The sequence below is a fragment of the Mus caroli genome, unplaced genomic scaffold, assembly GCF_978045245.1.
Source record: "Mus caroli unplaced genomic scaffold, Mus_caroli_1 scaffold_13, whole genome shotgun sequence".
In the NCBI taxonomy this organism is placed as follows: domain Eukaryota; kingdom Metazoa; phylum Chordata; class Mammalia; order Rodentia; family Muridae; genus Mus; species Mus caroli.
This window is the reverse complement of record NW_028227268.1, coordinates 92,822,595-92,836,671: the sequence shown is the minus strand read 5'-3', so window position 1 is coordinate 92,836,671 and position 14,077 is coordinate 92,822,595. Positions and strand designations below refer to the sequence as shown.

The 14,077-nt window shown below is 40.8% G+C and overlaps 1 protein-coding gene across 1 annotated transcript in view; it reads right to left on the bottom strand.

Annotated features, from left to right (window-relative positions):
* Cimip6 (ciliary microtubule inner protein 6) overlaps positions 1–6,558 on the bottom strand; it is a 49,500-nt gene extending 42,942 nt beyond the window's left edge. Inside the window, 1 exon segment of the mRNA XM_021178156.2 lies at positions 6,516–6,558. Coding sequence (XP_021033815.1) covers positions 6,516–6,538 — 23 coding nt within the window. The 5' untranslated portion in view covers positions 6,539–6,558.
* Between the last annotated feature and the right edge of the window lie 7,519 nt (positions 6,559–14,077).

The window sequence follows — 14,077 nt, the reverse complement described above, 5'->3', positions numbered from 1 at the left end:
CCAACCCAATTCTTTTAAAAAAATTGAAAAAGAATCTTAAAGTTTACATAAACACACACACACACACACACCAGAAAAGTTAAAAGAATTCTGAACAATAAAAAAATGACTGGAGGAATTAGCACCCCTAATTTTAAACTATAGTCAAAGCTATATTAATAAAAACAGTATAGCACTACTATAAAAACAAACATAATCGATGGAATAGAATTGAGGAACACAATATAAGTCCACACACCTATAGGCATGTGACATGTAGCTGATAAAGATTTTTTTTCTCCATTCTGTAAGCTGCCTCTTAGCACCATCAGAAACAAACAAAACAAAACAAAACAAAACAAAACAAAACAAAACACAAACCTGTGCTGAGCCAGACATTGGTGCCTGAGTCTGATAGAAGAAAAATCGAGTACTAGGTTTGAACTTAGTGGCACTGGAAAGGACTTTCTGAACAGGGCTGAGATAGCACAGGCACTAAAATCAGCAATTGATAAATAGAACATGAACACCATTAATTATTGATGAGGCAGCTTACAGAATGGGGAAAAAATCTTTACCAGCTACACATATGACAGAGGATTTTTATCTAGAACATACAAAGAACTAAAAGCTAAATATAAGGAAAATAAACAATCCAATTAAACAATAGAACATGGGATTTAATAGTTCTCAAAAGATGAAACACAAGTGACTGAGAAACATTGCAAAAAATAGTCCAACATCCTTAGAGATTTAAAAGTACATTGCGATACTCTCTCAACACAGTCATAATGGCTAATGTCAAAGAGCAAAGGGCAGAAGAACTGTTTATAAATGTTGAGACAAGAGGACAATGAACTGCCAGTGCGAGTGGGAAATGGCAATGCCATTATGGAAACCACTGTAGAGTTTTCTCAAAAAGTGAGAAATCCACCTACCACACAACTCAGTTCTAGCACTCTTGAGCATTTCTCATACAAAGTACCCTGTATCTTACCACTGCATCACCTGCTAATCCATAGTCAATGCTGTTCTATTCATAATAGCTTAGATTCTAGAAGGTTGCCTTTTAGAAAAGTCATATGAACACATATTAGTTTGCTTTTCTATTGCTGCAATAAGAAATTCTGACTAAAACTAGCCTGGGGAGGAAAATGTTTATTTCAGCTTACACATCACAGTTCATCACTAAGGGAAGGCAGAAACCTGGTGGTAGGAACTGTGAAGGAATGCTGCTTATACTACATGGTCAGATCTGTCACAGCAATACCCTATCATTTCTGGTACAGATTTGTCTTCATTAGGGTTTCTATTGCTTTGAACTAACACCATGACCAAAAGGCAAGTTGGAGAGGAAATGAATATGGCTTACACTTCCAGATCATAGTCCATCACTGGAGGAACTCAAATAGGGCTGGACCTGTACGCGGGAGCTGATGCAGAGGCCATGGAGCAGTGCTGTTTATTGGCTTGTTTCACATGGCTTGCTCAGACTGCTTTCTAATAGAACCTAGGACCACCAGTCCAGAGATGGTATTGCCAGCAATAGGCTGTACCCTTCCCCATTGATGACTGAGAAAATACTCTATAGCTGGAACTCATGGAGACATTTCCTCAACTGAGGCTCCTTCCTCTCTGATGACACTATCTTGTGTCAAGTTGACACACAAAACCAGCCAGTACAGGGAGTGAAGACTCTGGGACTTTTAACATTATTTATGTTTTTAATGTGAGATCTTTGGGATGTATAAGAAAATGTCTGTGTGTCAAATAGACTAGGGGTCAGTTGTACTAGACACTCCTTTTCTTGCTCAGTTTGATTTCTTATACAACCCAGGAACAACTGCCCAAAAATGGTATCACCCACAGTGAACTGAAAGAAAATGCTCCTACATAAAGAAAATGCTTAATGAACATCCCTACACGCCAGTTGATGGAAGCAACTCCTCAATTAAGGTACCCTCTTCATACATGAATCTATTTGAAACAAGTTGGCAAAACTAACCAGCACACTACCATTGTGGAAGCATCCAAAAATATATGCATATACAAATCTAGTAAAAGTTTAAATGAATTTGCCTGATAATGGTAGAGAAATACACAAACTAGACACAGGCTACCAAAGAAAATTTCAGCACCAATAATGAATTATCTTTAAAACATTTTTTTCTTTGTGGCCAGTGGGATTTCATAGACCTTCAAGCATCATGGGTTATTGTTTTTACTTGGTTACCTCCTAGATCTTGATGGCAAGACCCTATTGCTCAAGACATCACATACTTGAGTCATAAAACATAAAGCAATTAAGCTCATATTGACTTGGAAGCTTTGTCCATGGACTAGCTAGCTTTTATAGTGCTGAAAATTGCCATATACGATACTAGAGGAGAACAGTAATCATGAGTATTATTCATTGCAATTTCTTTTTTTGTTGGTTTTTTTTGTTTGTTTGTTTGTTTGTTTTGTTTTGTTTTCAAGACAGGGTTTCTCTGTATAGCCCTGGCTGTCCTGGAACTCACTTTGTAGACCAGGCTGGCCTTGAACTCAGAAATCTGCCTGCCTCTGCCTCCCAAGTGCTGGGATTAAAGGCATGTGCCACCATTGCCCGGCCTCATTGCAAATTCTTTGAGTTAACATAATGGCTGTCTTGTTAAGTTATACACATGGGTTCAGGGGTATATATGTTACAAGAGGGTGTTAGTTTAAATGTGAGTGGCTTCAATAGTGAATTCAAAACTCATATGTTTGAATACTTTTTCTACAGTTGTTTGGCGTTGTTTGGAAAGGATTAAAAGGTGTGGTCTTATTGAAGAACAGGTGTTACTTGGGTCAGACTTTGGGGTTTCAAAAGACTTGTTCCATTCCCACTGTGCTATTGTTCTGCCTCCTACTTGTGGGTCAAGCTATGAATTCTCAGCTGTTTCTGCTACTATGCCTTTACTCTGCCATCAGTGACTAACCATCTGAAACTCTAATCCTAACTAAATGCTTTGTTGTCTAAGTTCATTTTTGTGTTCTGTCACAGCAATAGAAAGATGACTAATATAAGGAGCTTACTGACTACTTTCTAATTAGATTTAATCCTCACTCCATGAATTGGAAGCCATACCTGGCACCATTAATGGGGCTAAGAACATGTAACCAGATACGTTAGAGGCTCTGGAGAACCTATTATTTTGCTAAGTGGGCATAATATTAAAATGATTCCTAATGATTAATTGCTATACCTATAGATCTTTGCATCTCTCATAAGAGAACTACCTCTTGCAATACCAGGCAGTTAACAGAGACCCACAATTGGCCTATGTGCTGTGAATCAGAGACGTCAAAATAATCAGTTCTAAGTGGGACATCTGTACTGAAGTTTCAGAGATTTGAAAGTTATCAACAACAAGAAGTGTTAGGTGACTACAAGGAAAGAATGTTTCTTGGACACACCTGGAGAACTACACATATGAACTCACAGTGATTCTGACAGCATGCACAAGACCTGTGCAAACTCAACCAGACAAATCCCAGCATGGAAGGGGCTAAATGGGCACAAAGTCCCACCCCTACCCAAGGAGCTATTGGTAAACGAGAGTTGCTAGGCTCAAAAAGTCGGGTTTTGTTTTTGTTTGTTTGTTTTGTTTTGTTTTGTTTTGTTTTGTTTTGTTTTAATGGTGTGACCCTGGTAGGATGACCATGCTCCAGGGCAGGCCCCACACCCAAGAGTATTTGGGTGACAGTAACTGGACTCAACGGGTTAAAAAAGAGGAGAAAAGGAATCAGTGAGAGCCCATGAAGCTGGGTAGATAGGAAGGAGAGGGTGGATTTGGCAGGAATTAGGGTGGGGGAAAATATGATCTAAATACATTGTATGGTATCTTCAAAAGAATAATAACGTGGTTAAAACAATAACAACAAAGATTCTAGATTTATACTGACAAATGGGTAGTTTTGTTTCGCCTTATCCACAACCCTTAAAATACACCTATTACCTTACTTCAAAATGAATCCAGTCATTTCTGAGTTCGAGGCCAGCCTGGTCTACAAAGTGAGCTCCAGGACAGCCAGAGCTATAAAGAGAAACCCTGTCTCAAAAAACCAAAAACAAAAAACAAAACAAAAAAAAAACCAAAAAACAAACAAACAAACAAAAAACCAAAATGAATCCAGTCTATCATTTCTATTGTAATTTTTCAGTTAACATCTCGGATAGCTTTCCATTACACTTATAGTAAAACCTAGTCTCCTGATTATATTGAGTGTGCACTGAGGCAGCTCATCTCTTCAATCTCATTCAAGCTTCTTCCCTGTTTTCACTTCTTTTCTCCTCAGGCCACCCGCTCATGCTCTTCCTTCTCCAGCACCACTGGTCTTTCCCAGCTCCCTAGCATCACTTGGGTATCAGTTGAAAAATCATTTCCCAGACACTTCCTAGAGTCCCCTCCCCATGATGCTCTAGGCTTGTACATCCTTTTGTGGCTCTAACTATAACTCAAATTGCATGCATCTAGCTCTTTGTCTTTACTAAGCACCAGAAGCACCCTTATGGATCAATATAAGTTCCATGCAGTGGTGACTATTAGTTCATCGATCACTGCGTGCCTGACACCCATGTTCTGTTCAGCTTAGGTAAATGCTTTGTGTTGTACTCTTTATACACTTCAGTGAATGTCCTAGACTTATTTTTCCACTCTGCCTTTGCTTTAGCTGAACACCCTTAACCCTCACTCCATTCCACAGAGAAACATTTTTCAGGTTCTTTGTGATCTTATTGCCTTGATTTGTAACAAAAATTGCTGCTTTGCAAAGGATTTAGAAGAACGGATTACTAGAAAAGTGTAAGCAACTTCTAAGATGTTTCTATTATATTCTCAGATCTGTGTATTTACTTAAAAGCTGTAACTTTCTGGTCTGAACTCCTTGGTCTCGGCTTTCTCCATCTGTTTCTCATGGTTGAACACCAACACATCTCTATCAGATCCTTGAAGGAAAGGACTGTAGATGTTGGTTTACACGTTTATGCATTTACTTGGTCCTGTATTTCAAGGTGTGGATAGCTACAGATAAATAAATGTGAAATGCCTGATTCTGTAGAAACATCTTTGTACAATGAAACACCTTATACAGACAAATCACTAATGTGCCTGAGACCCTAGGTTCTATATCAGCAATGCAAACAGTAGCAACAAAACAGAAAGCAGTCAGGCTTGGCTTGGAACCTCTGCCACTTAATATCTAAGGTTCCATTCCTTGATTTATATGAAAGAACAATAGCTACTGTAATTGATGTGAAAGAAAGAGCACTGCTAATGCATTCAGCGGGTCTCTACATGCCAGGTGCTACATGAGGCTCTGAGGATTCAGCAGGGAAACAGATGAAAACTCCTGTCTTCATGGGGATTACATTCTAGGGAAGGCAGAGAAGAAATGAAATGGGGCATACACACTCTATTAGATGGTGCCACATGATAAGGACAATTTCCAGGGAGGGAGAGGCATGTAGGTATGTGGGAGGAGAGGCTACGTTTGGGGCAGGGTATTGTGAAGGTGGTAATTGAAAAAAGCAAGGGAGGGATGGGTACAAATTAAGGATATTTGAGAAAGGAACATTCCAGCCGAGCCAACTGTAACTGTCAAACTCTTATCAGAAATGTGTCCATCTTTAGACATAAAGCATGGTCTCCAAAATTATCAGTCAACCAAATCTAAAGGTATCAAGTAGTAATCTTTGAGGCTTGTTCTTAGGAACTTGTTTCAACCAGTTCTCTAGCTGGCCTACAGTAAGAGCCACTGTTCTGACAAGAATACCACTTTGGAAGCAGGTGTCCCTGGCACCATGTCACTCCTTGTAGCTGTCCTATCTCCATTCCACAGTTCACCAAAAGTGAACCACCTGGGCCTTATCAAACCACAGATTATCGGGGTCCCAGAGTTTCTGATTCAGTGTTTCATGTGGGGGACATCCTGAGAGTTTTTGTTTTTATGTGTTCTTAAGTGGTGCTGATACATGTCTGGGGGTCACTCTGAGGGTCCCTACAGATGATTGCTTGTGGCTGTATGCAGGTGCCAGGGTGATCTAGAGGGCTGTAGCAGGTGTGGTGCGGCAGGAGGAGCCTTGGCTTTACTGTATGTATCCTGTGGAAAACATATTTTTCCCCCTTTTAAAAAGAGGCCATGTTGAAAAGGCTGCAGAGATTAGGGAAGCAAAGTGATGGCTGTATCCATGAGAAGCTGGTACTTGAGACTGAGTGAGGACAAGAGAGGAAGCAATGAATTCAACACTGGAGCCGACAGGATTTGCTGATGAGTTAAATGTGGGGTATGAAGAGTGATTATTTCACGATGGCTTCAAGAATGCTCAGTAAACGCTGCATTAGGGAAAAAAAAAAAAAAGATACCGTAATCACTCAAACCTTGGAAAGCAGGGGAGGAAACCTATTGGATGTATGTGGCCTGGATCTTACGTGCTGAGCCACGCCCTTAATCTTTTGCAAGAAATAGAAAAGGTTTTCAGAAGGGGAAACAGAAAGCTGAACCCTGGCACTTACTGCTGCTTCTCCTCTCCCTCCATGGCCCCCTCCAGCCTGCCACGTGGCAGCTAGGAGTGTCAAGAGAGAACACTGACCTATTCTTGCTAGAAAGGGGCTCCAGAGCGCTGCCACTGTGACTCCAGTGTTGCTAGGCGACTGAGAGCTCAGGAAGAAAAACACAAGCGGCTGGGGACTGTGCGCAAGCGCAGTAAGGGTGCTCTGTTGGGCTTTCGCAGCTGGGAGTGGCTTGCTTCAATCCGGGAGGGAAAGAGTCCCTTGTTTTTTAACTACAGCCTTAGGTTGGACAGTGAGTTTGAAGTTGTAGATCCCTAAACCTAGTGGGGAGTCAGCCCTGTTGGGTTTGAGGAGTGAGCAAGGAAGGCTTCCAGGTCTCCCCCGCTGCCTGTGGAAACCTGTTTTCCATGAGCACTTCAGAGCTGTGCAAGTCCCGATTCTCGTGGGGAAGCTTGGCTATCACATTTTGACAGAATCTCAAGCTTTAAAATAGAACAAAAGAACGCTGCTCTGCAAATGAGTCTACCTGTAGTTTGTCTGAGCGAGGGTTCAGGAGACTGCAGGTTTAGGCAGACTCCCAGCTTGCATGGCTGCACTTTTCCAAAAGCCCAAGCTCCAGGGAAAAGACCTGGACGATCATCTAGCACCTTGAGCCTGGAAATTTTTACTCCATTTTCCAGTTTCCACTACCAGAGCCAAATGCCCTTGGCACGTGTGATAACTAAACCGTTTTTCTGTATAGGAAAGGAAATGGGATTAGAGATGTTTCTGTTGAACTGAACTCTGCTGTGTATGAGGAATGTGCATAAGCATGGTAAGCCAAAGTCATTTTGTAAATTTATATTCGCGTGGGACAGATGTGGTGTACTGAAGGCTGGCCTTTGTACTCAGGTCCTAAAGTCCTGTTAGGGAGAAGAGATTGTGGATAAATTTGACATCCAGCAACCTACTTACTTGAGTGTGGAATGTATGTGTCTCTGGATAGGGAGTTATGGGTCACCAAATATGAGGGAAATGGCTTGGAGAACCAGAAAGCTAGGAAGGGAGGGGACGGCATGCATGTTTGCTGAGCCAAGCATTCATTGGACCCACTATCCACAGGGAGAAACGTAGTTGAATCCTAACCATCAAACTGAGTATGCACATAGGCCCTGGGAGCAGCTGGTGTTTGCCTTGTGGATTCACCTCTCGCTAGCTTGTACATAAGGGAGACATTTAGTATCTCAGAGCCCAAAGTTCTTCATTCACAAAATCTGAAAACGCCTAGGGAACTGGCTGGTTTTGTGGTTAACTGTACACAAGCTAGAGCCATTAGACAGGAAGGAGCTTCAGTTGACATGCTTCCATGAGATCTAGCTATAAGGCATTTTCTCAGTTAGTGATCAGTGGGGGAGGGAACAGCCCATTATGGGTGGTGCCATTCCTGGGCTGGTGGTCCTGGGTTCTGTAGGAAAGAAGACTAAATAAGCCTTGTGAAACAAGCCAGTAAACAGCACCCTTTATGGCCTCTGCATCAGCTCCTACTTCCAGGTTCCTGCCCTGCTTGAGTTCTTGTCCTGACTTCCTTTGGTGATAAACAGTGATGTGGACGTGTAAACCAAATAAACCCTTTCCCCACCAACTTGCTTTATGGTTATGGTGTATTGTGTGATAAGACCACAACTGAGAGATCCAGAGTTACTGTCAAGTATAGATGGTTTAATAGATACAGTGTTCTAAGAGCAGTGGCTTACTGCTTTATTTTATGACCTTCATGCCACATGCCAATGAAACTTTTCAGTCATAAAGAAGAATGAGGTTGTGGCTGAAGAGATGGCTCAGAGGTTAAGGGCACTGGTTGCTCTTCCAGAAGTCCTAAGTTCAATTCCCAGCAACCACATGGTGGCTCACGACCATCTGTGAAGGGATCTGATGCCCTGTTCTGGTGTGTCTGAGGACAGCTGCAGTGTACTCATATACCTAAAATAAATGAATAATTCTTTTTTAAAAAGTTCTTTTAAAAAATGAATGAGTGAGGTTATGTTGTTTGAAAGAAAAATGGATGCAAGTAAAGAGAATCACTTACTATAAGCTAGTCTCCGATAAAAATTATATATATATACACACACACATCACACACAGATATATATATATATATATATATATATATATATATATATATATATCAAAAGTAGAATAGTCTAGAGATCAACAGCGTGGGGATGAGGAAAATGGAGGGTGGGGAGGCCCAGGGGAGTATGCTCACTATGCAATATAAACCAGAACAAATTGTGGGTGGGGTGGGTGGGTGGGGTGGGGAGGCCCAGGGGAGTATGCTCACTATGCAATATAGACCAGAACAAATTGTGGGTGGGTAGGTGGGTGAGTGCCATCTTACATTCATGAAGGGACCAGAGAAGCACATCATGTATATTCCTCTCCCATACCCTCCTGCCTTCTTGCCTGGACACAGGGTCTTTCATTGAGTAAGAAGAAACTTACTGATTTGGAGTTGGCTAGCCAGAAGGCTCACAGGATCTGCTAGTCTCCACCTTTCAGTACTAAAGAGGTTAAAGGCATGTATAGTCATGTCTGATTTTTTTATGTGGGGGCTAGCAATTTGAACTCAAATTTCATTTACATAAGAAGCATCCTTGCCCACTGAGGCATCTCCCTCAGGCCCACTGTATGAAAAACAAATAAATACACCATGCCTACCACAAGGTTGTCATAGTCTTGGGTATCTAAACCTTTCAGATAGGAAAACTTTGACTACAAAATAGTATTGTATAATCAATTGACAGTTATGGGTATTGCATTTAGTGTTGATAATAATATAATATTCCAGTTACCCTTGGTGTGTTCTCTATAGGGCATTGCATATTATAGATTTGATAATTACTGACTTTTTATACAGAAAAAGCACTGAGTAGCTGTTACTGGTTTTTCCTTATAATGATTTGGAGAGAAACATCAATCTCGGTTATAAATACAGAAGTAGCCAGATTGCCATCCTTACAATCTTTTTATATGCAAATCAATTTTCTGGAAATCAATGACCATTAGCCTAAATGACAGATGTCTCATTCAGGATAGGAGATTCTTTTCAACAACAAACCATCCAAATCCATCTATTCACCAGCAGTGTCAAGTTAAAGACACCAGAACTAACAGCATATGCGTGGGACCACAGGAAGGAGGAAACTCCTCATCCACAATTTTAGAGATGCAGAAAACTATTGATAATTTTTAAACCACAGCAAAGGGCTAAAAATTTTCAATGATGCTATATCACATCCTTATATTAAACCTGCAGCTGAAGGAGACACACTTCCTTTTCTCCATCAGTGTGCTTGTGATAGAGGAGAGGGTCTCAAACACACGACTCAAACAATTGCCAGTCTAGATTCTATTTTTTAAAGTCTAGGTAACTTATTTGCCTTATACACATGTGGTATAGAACTTGACCGAGAAGATGGCGATACTCATCAAGAGCTAGCTGTCAATATTCTTCTTATATTTATGGATTAGTGAGATAGATTTTTTTTGAGTATATGCACCACCTGGTGTTTACTAAAGTAAACTTGGACTATAAGAGTTTTATGACTAAAACATACTAATTTTAAAGCAATGGAAATAAATGATATGTTGGCTTATCTTTGAGAATAGACTAACTCAAACGAGTCACAGGTAGGAAAGTATCCCTGAGGCTTCCTCTGGATCAGGTTCAAACTTATATGAGATGTACTGGCTAGTTTTGTGTCAACTTGACACAGCTGCAGTTATCACAGAAAAAGGAGCTTCAGTTGAGGAAATGCCTCCATGAGATCCAACTGTAAGGCATTTTCTCAATTAGTGATCAAGGGGGAAAGGCCCCTTGTGGGTGGGACCATCTCTGGGCTGGTAGTCTTGGGTTCTATAAGAGAGCAGGCTGAGCAAGCCAGGGGAAGCAAGCAAGCCAGTAAAGAACATTCCTCCATGGCTTCTGCTTCAGCTCCTGCTTTCTGACCTGCTTGAGTTCCAGTCCTGACATCCTTTCCACAGCAATGTGGAAGAGTAAGCTGAATAAACCCTTTCCTCCCCAACTTGCTTCTTGGTCATGATGTTTGTGCAGGAATAGAAACCCTGACTAAGACATGAGATATGAGATATTGCCTGCCTGCCTGCCTGCCTTTCTTCCTTCCTTCCTTCCTTCCTTCCTTCCTTCCTTCCTTCCTTCCTTCCTTCCTTCTTTCCTTCCTTCTTCCTTTCTTCCTTCCTTCCTTCTTCCTTCTTTCCTTTCATCTTTCCACCTCCTCTCTCCCTCCCTCCTTCCCTCCCTCCCTCCACCCCTCCCTTCCTCTCTCTCCCTCTCTGGGTTTTTGAGACAGGGTTTCTCTGTCTAGCACTAGCTGTCCTGGAATTCACTCTTTTTGGCCAGGCTGACCCTGAACTCAGAGATTTGTCTGCCTGTACCTCCCAAGTGCTGGGATTTAAGGTGTGTACCATCACTGGCTGGCCAAGATGTTACATTTCTTAAAAGCTGAACTTCCTGGGTAAATTAGATCAGTTCTTGCACAATGGTCTTCTGTGTATACATGTGATAGGCATGTAGGTAAATAAAGAATAAAATCTTTTATGAATTTCCCAGAAATGGAACTACCATCCATGGGTCACTGAGGAAATAATTGCTAGTTTGGAAATTCATCATATTGAGGAGAGAAACTTGCATTTATAAACTTGGATGGTTCTAGATACTTCTATGATTCCATGACTCAAAATCCATATAAAAATAATACTAACTACAATTACTTATACACAATCCATAAATAACCCAAAGACAAAGGAAAAACTGGTCTCTGATGGACAGAACTGTGAAAGGCCATTGGGTGGCATGGGTAAGTAGAGTGCTGTTGTACAGATTGCCTGAAAGAATGACTATATCTGACCTCTTTGAGGGAGGGATTTTGTAAATGAATCCTACTATAAATTTTATCATCCTCAAAAAGGCTGGGGTTCACTGAAGTTTTGAAGGTATTTTACATCTTCTAGTTTCTTTTTAAGGCTTTTTTAAAACAAACAAACAAATAAACAAACAGTTATTCCTGTAGAATCCCCAAGGTCTAATCATCTTCCACACAGTGGTTAGACCTTATTGTCTAATTACTGAGCAATTTCTGTATTCTGACCTATTATTTCTGGACTGAATAGATAAACATTTATTTATTTATCTGAGCCGCAAGGGCCTAGAAATGAAGTCTCTGTGTAATGGCTATTCCTGGTTTTCAATTTGACTATATATGGAATGAATTACAATCTAGAATTGGAGGGCTCAACTGTGATCCTGATCTTGAGGATGGAAGACACAAGTGTCTGACCTGGATCTTGGGATATAGATCTTGAGGCATAGTGGCCATGAAAAGCTTAGACCCAGTCAAGATAGTACACACCTTTAATCCCAGTAGACTAAGGTAGGGAGATCTCTTTCAAGGTCAGCCTGGGACAAAGCAAGTCCCAGATCCAGGCAAGGTGGCACATACCTTTAATCTCGGCCACACCTTCTGCTGGAGACCTACATCAGGACATTGGAGAAGGAAGACTCACTCTTCTTCACCCGTTTGCATTTACTCGCCACGCATCTGTTGGAACCTAATTTTATAGACTTGATCAGATGAATCAACTAGCCTAGTGGGACTGAGCAACTACTAGATTCTTGGGCTTCCCAGACACAGCTGACCATTGTTGGGATAGTTGGACTATAGACTGTAAGTCATCACAATCAATTCCCTCAGTATAGAGAGACATTCCCTAAATTCCGTGATCCTAGAGAACCCTGACTAATACACTCTATAATAACAAAACCTTGAATGAGATTGACATAGAAAATCCTTTCTTTTGCAAATACTTATTTTTTCATTTTATTTACTTTGTAGGAAACTATGTTAGCCTATTAAATCTATACTACTTCTAAATTTTCAGTGTTTTTTGTAGTCACACATAAAAACCATTATGGTATTCCTTAGAGAGTCTCCACATTTTAAACATGATAACTAAACGTTCTTTTAAGCTGAACACTTAAGTCTTTGACACCTGCCCATAAATTTTACTTAGATCCCTGTCTTTGATGGTGCAACTCGCCATCTCTGTAATTTCCAGGGGAGGAGTACGATTATTATTTTTTTTTTTTGAGATTAGACCCATGTTGAAATCCTTGTTTTGTGTGTTTGAAGAACCTGTTTAAATTCTTCCAGCCTTCAACTTTGAATATTTTGGTTGTTAATTAAAAAAAAATTATCTGAACTCAGTGGTTCATTCCTTTAATCCAAACATCAGGAGGTCAAGGCAGAAGATTCAAGGACAGGCTGAGCTGTCTGGTGGCATCTTCAAGGCCAGCCTGAGCTAAGTGCACCTTCTCTCAAAAAATCAAGGACTGAGGTTAGAGTGCTCATTCAGCAACCAAAAAATAACCTTAAAATGAAATATATTAATAGACTATTTAGGATTAGTTGGTGGGCAATGCTCTTATAACCACTAGAACAAGAAAGGACCATACACTGGCCGTGAGTCTTCTGCCTGAAATGCAGGGTTCAGAACATTAGCTAGAAGACTCGGAAGCTAAGCTCACGGGGACTACAGAGCTTCAGGCTAGCCTGTGCTATACAGACAACAGATCATCCTCTGCCTCTCTCACACACACCATGGAACAAGCTTGGGTAGGTGCAAAACCACCCACTCAAAATGTTATAAAAATTATTTTTAAAAACGTACACCCCCAAACCCAAATAAGCATGCAGTAAGTATTTCTTTCTGTCACCCTCACTCCCCTCACCTGGTCTAAAGGTGGAGGTGGCCAGCTAGAAAGTGAAGCTGCAGTCATTTGCTTTGTGCCAACTTTCTTCCTTTCAGACTTCATGGCCTCTCACTTACACTTGCTACCTCTTGCTCTAAATCCTGTGAATAACAATGGGACATGATATCCCCAGCAAGGCCTTTCTCATGTATACTAGATTGGAATGATTAGGAGCACTGTGTTGTGAGATTCAGTTTTAAATCAGTTTAGTCATAGAGTTAGAAAGTTAAAATCAAATTGTGTGATGAATGAATGGTGAGTGAGGTCTGAGGCCTGAAGGCCTTGACAATGGAGATTGTTAGCTATTTGGTAATGGCTGCAAAGGGTTAATTAAGTGTGCTGCATCCACTGTGGAAAGCCTGAGTTCACAGTGTGCTCTGATGAATATACAGGTGCTGAGGTCAGCTGAAAAGAAGCAATGATAATTCAAGAATAAGTATGTAATCGCAAAGGCTATAACTTCAGTTTGTGAATTTGTCATGCCACAGTTTGACACTTGGCCACTGAGCTGATGAACAGTAGTGACTATTTTGATATGGGTGGATCGATACTTTTCTTCTGTAACACAAGTAAAGTTGAGAGATAACAAGATTCCCTTAAAGGAAAAAAAAAAAAAAAAGAGACTAAAAGTATGAGCATGCCTAAAGAATTACAATTGAGAGCTTCAAGAAGACAGGGAGCTGCTTGATTGACAGCATAGTTTACCTCTGATGCCTCCTATGCCAATGCCATTCTTTGGAAACTCCTACTGCAAATT